The sequence below is a fragment of the Triticum dicoccoides genome, chromosome 6B, assembly GCF_002162155.2.
Source record: "Triticum dicoccoides isolate Atlit2015 ecotype Zavitan chromosome 6B, WEW_v2.0, whole genome shotgun sequence".
NCBI classification, from domain to species: Eukaryota; Viridiplantae; Streptophyta; class Magnoliopsida; order Poales; family Poaceae; genus Triticum; species Triticum dicoccoides.
In genome coordinates this window covers 566,927,002-566,937,467 of record NC_041391.1, presented here as the reverse complement: position 1 = coordinate 566,937,467, position 10,466 = coordinate 566,927,002, and the positions used below count along the sequence as shown (strand labels likewise).

The 10,466-nt window shown below is 45.0% G+C and overlaps 1 protein-coding gene across 1 annotated transcript; it reads left to right on the top strand.

Moving 5' to 3' along the window:
- Positions 1–6,002: 6,002 nt before the first annotated feature.
- LOC119322989 (protein FAR1-RELATED SEQUENCE 5-like) lies at positions 6,003–10,408 on the top strand. Its single transcript, XM_037596540.1, has 7 exons — positions 6,003–6,125; positions 6,236–6,406; positions 7,440–7,704; positions 7,796–8,486; positions 8,611–9,068; positions 9,158–9,445; positions 9,534–10,408. The coding sequence occupies exons 1-5, from the start codon at positions 6,097–6,099 to the stop codon at positions 9,018–9,020; spliced, it is 1,566 nt and encodes a 521-aa protein (XP_037452437.1). The 5' UTR covers positions 6,003–6,096; the 3' UTR covers positions 9,021–9,068; positions 9,158–9,445; positions 9,534–10,408.
- The last annotated feature ends 58 nt before the right edge of the window (positions 10,409–10,466 follow it).

Here is a 10,466-nt window from a genome sequence, read left to right as displayed (position 1 = left end):
GCCACAGGCTACAACGGTAGGTTGTGGTTGCCTATCGCCAGAGGCAGTGGCGGTAGGGGTTGATCCCTGCAAAACAACACAAGCAACAAGTTAGAGATGGCAAATGAAAAACAATATGTATAATTTCATTGTCAACTTTGTTGCACAGGGCAAAATGAATAAAATAAATGAGACGCAACACCCGGTACTAGTTCAAATGACACATATTACGTCCGATAATTGAAATAAGAAGCAACACCCGGTACTTAGTTCAAATGACATATATCATGTCCGATAGTTAAAATGGCACACATCATTTCCACAAGTTCAAATGACCAACATCATGTCCAGTAGCATCCTAAGTACCCAGAAAGGAGCCCCTAATAAGCCGGAAAGTAGGCCCTAACCGCCTTAATACGTTCAATTTGTGCCGCACGCTTTGGATTAGGCTTCGGTTCATACTCGACAGAACCCGCCCAATGGATCATCGAACCCTTTTTCCTCGTGGAACCAGGCCCATCAAGCATGTCGGGTTGGATTCTCCGACACTCCTTGTTTGATTGCCCATCCAATGATCTGCCCGGGCTTTGCCATGTCCACCTCCTTAAATTCATGAATGCTTACGGAGAACCCTATCTCCATTGCCAAAGTCCATCTACACTCTTCCTTCTCCTGCAACTCATTAACTATCTTCCATTTTTCTCTCTCGAGCTCTTCAGGGAACTCACAAAACACATACTTGATGAAATAACTCATACCCGTGTTTGCCTCTTCACAACTCTTAATCCATTTTAAGCTCCCTCAACATCCTACGGCGTCGTTCTCCTTCACACTTCTCATATGCTATCTGCACTGCCAGGGTCCTGTTTTCCATGCTACATTAAATGGAACAAACCAAAGCTTCACTACAAAAAAATACACTTCCATGATGATACGTGTTTGTCACAGTAGATCACGTTTTCTGTCATGCATGTACATCCATGACGATTTTATGACAGAATCAAGATAGTCATACCTGTGCTGTCGTAAAAGTGTTCCATGACATTACCAAAATTATCATCACGGAAGTGTCCACTTCCATGACGATAAATCGCCCGTCACAGTAGTGCTTTCGTCAAGGGTGACCGACACGTGGCATCCATCATAACGGGGCGCCGTTAAGCTATCGTGTTCCAGTTTGGATCCGATAACCCGTTAATAGCCCGGACCAATGGGGATTTTCCACGTGTAAAATTCTCAATGGCCAGAGGAACCACATGTCGGCTCACCGTTGGGACAGATGTCATCCACTCATTGGACCGAAGGAGCCTATGATTTGTCGACACGTGGCAGGGCCCAACAGAGGCACATATAGGTTAAAAAGGCCGACCCAGTCAAAGGCCCGTAGTATTTACTCAAGTACTAGTGGGCCAGCCCAATAACGGCCTGTTTAAACATGGACCATTTATGGCCCGAAGCCAGATCTGGCCCGTTAATTGTTCGCCGAATATTTGGGCCCAATTACAGCCCAGTGACATTTCGGCCTGTTAGAGGCCCGATGTAGACATGGGCCCATTTCAGCCCGGTGTGTCTTTCAGCTTGGGAATGGCCTGTGCTGCCCATGGGCCATATATGGTGCGACGCGACATCCAGCCCTCTAACGACCCGTGATAAAGGTGGCAACAGTTCAGCCCAACGTGACTTTGGGCCTATTAAAGGCCTATCGTATAATTCGGCCCGTTGATGCTTGTACTAAGCTTTCGACCTCTTAAAGTCCCATGATATCAGTTGTCCAACTAAGGCCCGAGATATGTTTCGGGCTGGTAATGGCCCGTCATATGACTGGGACAAAAAAGGCCCAGTCTACATTTCAGCCCGCTGAAGGCCCGTCGACGACTAGTGAAAATTGAGGCCCAACATGCATTTCGGCCCGCTAAAGGCCCATGGTTTCTTTTGGGTCATAAAAGGTCAGCAGAATATTCAGCCTGTTAATGGCCCAAAGTACATGGGCCCAACTAAGCACTGGGTGCACTAAAGGCCCAACTAAACTTTGGGCCGAATATAGGCATGTGTAAGTTGTGGGCCTGACGCAAAGTGTGAAGGCCCCAATAGCCTTTCAGGCCCAAGAAAGTTGCAGCCCAGCCCAATTGTGGCCCGCTAAAAAGCAGTCCCATTAGAGGCGAATGTTTCGGCCCGGTCGACTACATCAGATTTTTTTTCAGATAGCGAATGATGGCAGTAACTAGTAGGAATTAAGAACAAACCTACTCTATACAATAAAGAAATTACGGCATAGTAACTTGGAATAAACCTACACTATACAATAAAGGATTTATGGTATATTACATCCACTAGGCATCAAAGTTCGCCACTAGTGATCATAAAGCGCAATGAAGAAGCAGATTACAGAAACTGGGCACCATTGCAGCGTAAAAAAAGAATACTGAACCAAGACCACTTCCAAGATAGTTCAAGAAAGGTTAGCCTTGCACGGAAACTGCTGCGCACGCTGCTAAGCAAGGCTGTGAGACCGACCTAGCGTGTCAGTCATAGCTTCCAGGTGTAGCCGTTTAGCAATGAGGTTCTCATTGGTGTTCTCCGCAATCTTTCTTAGAGATAGGACTTCAAGTCAAAGTTGAGTTGCAGAATGCCTTTCTGCTAGAACTTGGGACTGAAGAAATTGAACTGATTCAGACAACGAATTCTGTGAGCTTGTCTGACTGCTAGTCTCGAGTAACTTGAACACTGCATCAAGACAAGACTTTGGGGTTGTCTCGCTATCTTCGAGATGTTTTGCCTTCTTTGCTGCAATATATGTTGGGTTTGTCTCACAGCCTTCAGCAGACTTGTGCATGCCATCAGGCATATCACCCTGAAAAAAGCAAAGAGATGACATGTTTTGCACATGTATAAACAAAGATGATAACTGTGCTGTCAATTCCATCCAATTTCAAATTAGAAAATAAAGAGTAAGTTCAAAATATCAATAGCATAATTTGGCACTGTTCATAATGCGGGGAGCTTCACCACACTACTGGATTACCATGTCAACATAACAAGCATAGATGAAGGGCAAAGACAATCATTGTATCTATTTTGTTTAATGTGCATGGCATGTTGTTCATATCATCATCCACATCAGTAAGATAAAACTGGAGATGACAAGGTGCAAACGTTGGCTGCTTCACCACACACTGGATTATAGATCCACAAAACAAGCATACATATAGGGAGTATTGAGTAATGTGCATGGTATGAATAAGGAATTTGGTTTTACAAGTAAAACTTGGAACTTACGATTGTTGCGAACATGCATTTTGATAGAAACACCAAGCTAAACAGCAGTTAACGATAGGGAGTATGAGAAAATTAAATAGCAGTTGAGGATAAAGGCTTTAGAAGGACTGAGTTACATTAACAGTTAACACCGGCTTTATAATGCCCTTCTCCTTGTCAAGGGAAGGATAACTCAAGAATTTCAACATAGAATCTTCTTCATAAGCATTGCCTATACTCTACATTTTGTAGAGAGTAATTATAGATATGATAATACTGGAAGGGATAGAGGATAATGAAGATAAGATGCAGATTGATGCTACATAATCAACTACCAATCCCTAGAAGTACAAGCGTTACAGGACAAAATGTACTGATAAGAGCAATGGGCTACACTTCTGCACTGGCATTGTCTGTGTATTCAACTTTTTGGTAAGATTAAATATAGATCTAATATTTTTTAGTAAATGGTGGGCGAGGGAGATAAGATGCAGAATGCTAAACAATGAACAAATCCCTCTTCCCATAATATAAGAGTGTTTTGAACACTGGTGTACTGTACAAAACATTCTTATATTATGGGACAGAGGGAGTAGCTATTAATGTAAGTAAAGTGATAGACGATGTTCAGTCCTTACAAGAGGACTGCAGAGCTAAACCTCTTCAAAAGCATTGGGTTGATTCTAAATTTATGTAAGAGTCCATACAAATCTTATAATGTCCACCAAATGGACGATAACGAGGATAACATGTGCAGTGATGCTACATCATCAACCAACTATGAAAGTTAGTATGGTCATACAGGGCAAGAGGTACTCACAAGAGCAATGCAGTGTGCAGTATAGTTGCGAGATTCGGTGTTCCCTTGAGAATGAATGTTCTTCTGCAAACAGTTTTCATACAAGTGAGACGTTAAGGCACATGTAGAAATGTAGTTCAACTTGTGATGTGATATCATAGACAGTACCTTACGCTGTAGACGAGACCAATGTGTAACAAGATTATTCTAGTCACTGTCTGATAAATGTAGCACCGGAGACTTATAGATATTTCGTTTAGAGGCTTGCCATCGAAGTGCGCTTGCCTCAGGTAGGAACGATACTTCATTAATGAGTGCTTGAAAAGTGCAACCAACCCTTGCTCGTCTTGACAATCCAGTTTGGTCCTCGCATATTTAAAAGAATGAAATCTTGTGTCTTCTGTCAGGAACTTTACTTACGCGTAAGTTGCGGAAGAAGACTGGAAATTGTTCTATGTCTGCGGTATAATCTTTCCATGAAGGAAAGATGTGCACAAAGTTCCTGACAACAATATAAGCTTCGTCTTCTAAACTAGGAAGAAATGGAATAGGGGTCCTATTTGCTGCAATTGGGGCTCTCTCTCATTCGAAAAGAGATTTGACAACTGGATTTGCACTGGTACGCGTTGGTGCTATACAAACAGTTTTTAACCCCTTTTCACGATGGCATTTGGGACCGTCGCCAAGTGAGTGTGGGCGATAGGGTGTCCTTCCCACACGACCCAGAAACCGTCAGGGATATGGAGCAATGATCCAGTGGCCTTCCAAAATGTAATCGTGTGCGATGCATCACACACTAAATTCTTTTGCACGTGTGGTATCAGTGATTAAACATTTTTAATGACGCAGTGAAATCATATGGTCTGTCGTAATGAACCGTTTGGGAAACAATATGTAAGGCACACGGGCCAATATATGAACTGTGTGTGATTTGTGCCCCATCGCACACGAGTTTTCTGCATAACCCGTCTGCCATGCAACACTCCATCACACACGTTTCCCAACAATTACTATTGGGCATATAACTATTAGGTATGACCCGTCCAGGAGGGGCTGGGTTGTCAGGTCGTGGCCGACACCCTCGCCAGGCTTCCGCTTGAAGGTTGCCGAGATACATGACGTGTACATGACGGTAAGTGGCGAGAGCGTGTGTGAAGAAGTACACCCCTGCAGGGTTAACATCATCTATTCGAATAGCAGCGTCCGCGGTAAAGGACCTGTGGGTTGCCTATATAGTTCATAGACAAGTGAAAGTGGATACTCTAAAATGCGCAAGATAAGCGTGAGTGCTATGGATGGCTTTCTCGTAGGGAGACGGGAGCGGATCCATAGTGGTGTATTGATATGGTGAATATGTGGACTCGTGTGCGCCACCTCAAAAGAGTTACTTGCAGTCGTAGTTCAGGATAGCCACCGAGTCAAAGCTGGCTTGCTGTAGTTAAACTCTACCACCCCCTTTGTTGATAATGATGCATGTGTAGATAGTTCTGATGTAAGTATTGCTGGGTACATTTGTACTCACGTTTGCTTAATTTATGTTTTTGCAGAGAGACTTCAGTCTCGCTAGTAGTTCCGCGTGGAGTTTGACGTTTAGCTTGTTACCTCAGGTACGATCTTGTGCCCTTGGCAGGATCTTATAGATAGTCAGGCTTCTCAGGAGTGAGGGCTTTTGGTGGCCGGGCTACAGGCAGGCCAGAATCTGGTTTGTTCGTTTGGGCTTTAGGATTGTGGATCAGTCATTTCACAGCAGGTGTGTGGCAGGCCTAGACTGGGAAATACGGTCCGTGATACATGTAGCCTCGCATAGGCGTATGTTGTTCGGCCCATCACCCGTTCGTGTCCCCCGGCCCGTGGGTTGACTATTCGGCCTGGACCGAGAGTTTGGTACTTGACCGAGCTTTCGAAACAGCACATGTATATGGGCCCGGTCGGACGAGTGGAGCAGGTAGATCCACGCATCTCTGTTTCCCCGTCATTACCCTCTCTTCCACAGAAATCTCGTGTCCACTGCTGCTCTGTTCTTTCACACGGGCGCGCTGCGGCGGCGATTCCCCACCGGCGAGATGTCGACGAATGGCCTGGAGCTCAACGGGTAGGTTATTGTTCCTTCAAGTTCTACCTCCCCTCGGCAGCGCCGCCCCCGGGGTAGGATTTCTCCTATTTTGCAAACCCATTCGCTGACGGCCCTAGGTTTGGCTGCAGCAACTGTGGAGCCGACATCGCCGGATTGGAGTTTGAAGTTTTCCCAGTGGAATCCCAGGATTCCATGAGTGCTCCAGGCATAGAGCTCGAGAAGAACGGAGAAGAAGGGCTGATCAAAGATGGGCACAGATTTGATGTGTGCTCTGAAGCTACAAGCGGCTGGACGAGGAGGTGCGTTTTTTGTTTGCCCCCCAGTTATGCTCCATTTTACCTGCGATTGATTTCTTGGAAGTTTGTTATTGAGTAGTTAATTATCTGATTTGTGTTGTTTGCTTCATCTCAGACTTAGCGTGAGGCAGGGTGCAATGGTTTCAGATTGAATATGTATCTTGTTCGTTAGTTAGATAATAGGGATTATTGAGACGAACCTAGAATGCGCACGCACTGTATATGATGTTTTGATTCTACGATGGTCCCGTGGACCTGAACAGCCATGATTGGATTATAGGAAGTGGCTGTTTTGTGGATTTAGGAGGCTGAGGTAATATCTGGTTCGTTTATTGTATATCTTGTTCGTTTGTTGGATCATAGGGATTACTGAGACGGACCTAGGATGCGCACAAAAAATATGTGCTGATTTAATTCTACGATGGCCATATGGACCTGAACAGCCATGATTGGATTCTAGGTAATGGCTATTTTGTGGATTTAGGAGGTTGAAGAAATGGTAGAATAGTGCGTGCTGGACGCTAGCATGGATTCTTTGATTCCGGTCTCATATAGAATGCAGTTTGGGGAGACAGAAGTCAGGTGTGTGCTTGGTGAGTTCAGACATGGCGTCCGATCGTTAGGAAAAAAGGGGCCATGTAGCTATGCGTATGTGGGGAAAACATCCCTTTTTTCCACTTCTGATTCTATGGCGTCCTGCTTAAAAACATTAGAAAAAATGATGAATGTATAATGTAAACACCTGCTAGAACAGATATGATGCAATCGGACTATCCTGGCTTGTGGATGGATCACATAGGAACAGATATGATCCAGCAGTGCTGGTTATGGTTGTGTAGCTTGGATTGCGTATGTAGAGCTGGTTTATGGTTGTGACAGTAAAAATGCAATTGCAGCAGACGTTGCTGTATTTCGTATGTAAGTTCTGTTGCGCACCTTGGGCTATATGCATGGATGGGCGGCTGTCGATTGTTTATTTTTTTAGTGTCTAGTGTTAGTACGTATGCTGACTCTTATCCATTTTATCGGGGGTCAGGGTGAGGCTTGGGAAGGTACCTGATGAGAGGCACATGAACCCGGACAGGAAAACTGCACTTGAGCTGTCTGTCCGAGCTTTTGCCGAAAAATGTGAAGGGCATGTCATCAATCCAAAAATTGGCATGGAGTTTGACTCACTGGATGAGGCGTATGAGTTCTACAACCTATATTCATGGGAAACAGGATTTGGGATATGGCTGGCAAAAAGCAGGCTGAACGTGCAAAGAATAAGATGTATGCAAGAGATTGTCTGCGCATGTGCGGTACGTCTATGGAAATAAAGCCAATCGTTAATATGCATCCAAGGATCATTCGTTCCGTTGATGTTGACAATATTTTTCTTTTCCTTTACAGGGGTCCCCATTGAAGGAGAACAGCCGTTCTTCGCAGTGTGGTTGCAGCGCAATGATACGGCTGCTCCGATCAAGAGATGGCGGTTGGTACATATCGGAGCACAAATCAGGGCACAACCATCCGCTATCAATTACGTGTGGACAGAAAACGCATTGGAAGTCACATAGGCATATAGATAGATACACCAAAGATCTTGTGAAACAGCTCAGGGATAATAATGTTGGCCTTGGGAAGGTTTTCAGCATTGTTGGTAGCTTCTTTGGTGTCGCGGAGAATGTCCCTTTTACAAAAAGGTCGTTGAAGACATTATGCAAGAAGCTCAACAAGGAGCAGTCAGATTTCGATGCTGTCAAGACAATGGACCTGCTTGGGGAGATGAAAGCTAACGATCCAGATTTCAACTACACCGTGCAGGTTGACGAGGAGAGTCGCATAAAGACACTTATGTGGGTGACCAGCAGGGGGTGCGATCAGTACAGGTGTTTCGGAGATGCAATAACATTTGACACAACATACAGGACAAACTTGTATGATATGCCGTTTGGTCTCTTTGTTGGAGTCAACAACCACTTCCAGAGCATAATTTTCGGTGGAGCGATGATGAGGGACGAGAAAGAGGAAACATTCAAATGGATCTTCAAGGAGTTTGTCCGTATGGTGGGTGGGAAACACCCGCAGACGATACTTACAGGTTGGTGTGCCTGGAAATGAGTTTTGTTTTTACACATTAGCATTGAGAATGCCGTGATTTACGTGGACAGTTCTCCTTGTCTGGCCGTTTGACCTGTGGTTTTTTTGTTGGTTCACAAATGCAGATCAGGCACGCTCCATGGAACTGGCGATCGAAGCAGAACTGCCAAATACCGTGCACCGTTGGTGCAAATGGCATGTTTTGAAAAAAGCTAAGGAGTCCATGGGTGTTCTTTGGAGCAAGAACAGCGAATTCAAGCTGGAATTTCACAAGCTTGTCCATCACATGATCACGGAAGAGGAGTTTGAGGATGGCTGGAGCCAGATGCTGGCGAAATATTCTTTGAGTAAACATCCTTTCTTGACCCAGATATATGAGGTCAGGCATAAGTGGGCGAAGCCGTACTTCAGAGGTGTGTTCTGTGCCAGGATGACAAGCACTCAGCGGAGCGAGAGCGCCAACCATCTATTTAAAGGTTACGTGCCGCCAGGGTGCCCAATGCATCTGTTTCTGAAGCAGTTCCAGAAACTGTAGTTTGATAGAGAGGCGGAGGAGAGTTTCCAGGAGAAGAGGACATCCCTGGTGAGTGTGTTGATTTTTTTCATAGCAATATGGTTCTTAGGTTGATTCTTTGCCATGATAATCACCTCGGCTTGTGGTTTGGATCGCAGAGAGGTGTGTGCCTCAGGGTCAATCTTCCAATTGAGAGGCATGCTAGCAAAGTTTACACAAGGGCTATGTTTGAAAAGTTTGGTGAAGAATTGTATAAGTGTGGTGCACATGTGTTGGATGAGGTGGTGCCTAGGAGGATATATAAGTCGACCCATGTAGAAGCGGACAAAAGGGAGAAGTGGAGCAAAGTTGAATTCAAGATAGAAGTGGATGAAGACGAGAGTTTTTTTAGTTGTGAGTGCGGTTATTTTGAACATGCTGGGCTAGTGTGTTGCCATGCACTCCAGGTGTGTCTCGGTGTTCAACGTTTCTCTTGCCTTGTTTCCTAGCCAAGATTTAAATCTTACAGACATCATTTCTCTCTGCATGTTACAGGTGATGGTGCACTTCCGGCTGCAGAAAATACCACAGAAGCATATACTTAAACGATGGACGAGAGAGGCGCGTGACATTCTTCCTGACCACTTGGTTAGGTATCAGAGAGACAGAGGGCCCCAAGCTAGTGACACATTAAGACACCACACAATGTACATGAAAGCGCTTGAATGTGTTGTGCTTGGAGACAGCAATGTTAAATGCTACGATGTTTTCATGTCTATGATGAAAGAAGTACATGCGACTCTGCTCCCAATAAGCGTTGATAAAGATGGAATGGGGCTTGCAGAGAGAGAGAGAAAGAGAAGCAGGATGCGGGGCTTGCAGAGAGAGAGAGAAACAGAAGCAGGATGCAGCGCAGAATGGCCGTGCGCCAATGGATGGCGATGCTGTGGTGCAAAAACATACAGGAGATGGTGAATCCAGTTGCTCAGCTGTTGGCCTGAATGAGAAGAAGAGGCAGAGGGGGAGGCCGACAACCAGCAGGGACAAGGCTCCGTATGAGCAGCAACTTAAGCGGTCGCGTTTTTGCACTATTTGCAGGGAGCAAGGGCACAAGTGTACAACTTGCCCCCAGCGAGGCAATTTGCCTAAGGCTCCAAGGAAATCGCCGAAATGCACTAACTGTGGTGTCGTTGGGCATCGGCGCAATGCTTGCGACACTAAGAAAACTGGCCCGTTTGAGCCAAATTTCCTTTAGGCAGTCTGTTTTGCCTTGCATCTGTTTTTTTACTTGGCGTGTGTTCTTTTGATGTTTTCCAGACTTTAAAATCGTGTATGTTTGAACTGAACTCTGAGATATGTTGCAGGAATTGCTTGCTGCTGAAAAAAACATTTTTTGTGAATCAGTAGATGATGATGTATGATCAAGAAAACAGCATGTGCCAGTCATCCAGACTTGATTTTTGCATATGTGTAGCTAATAGCATCTCT

Bases quoted from the DNA above. Each gene is read 5' to 3' on its own strand.
- LOC119322989 (XM_037596540.1), top strand. From the start codon at position 6,097: ATGTCGACGAATGGCCTGGAGCTCAACGG. The intron at 6,126-6,235 runs GTAGGTTATTGT...GTTTGGCTGCAG, and splicing joins AATGGCCTGGAGCTCAACGG to CAACTGTGGAGCCGACATCG. The intron at 8,487-8,610 runs GTTGGTGTGCCT...TCACAAATGCAG, and splicing joins CCCGCAGACGATACTTACAG to ATCAGGCACGCTCCATGGAA.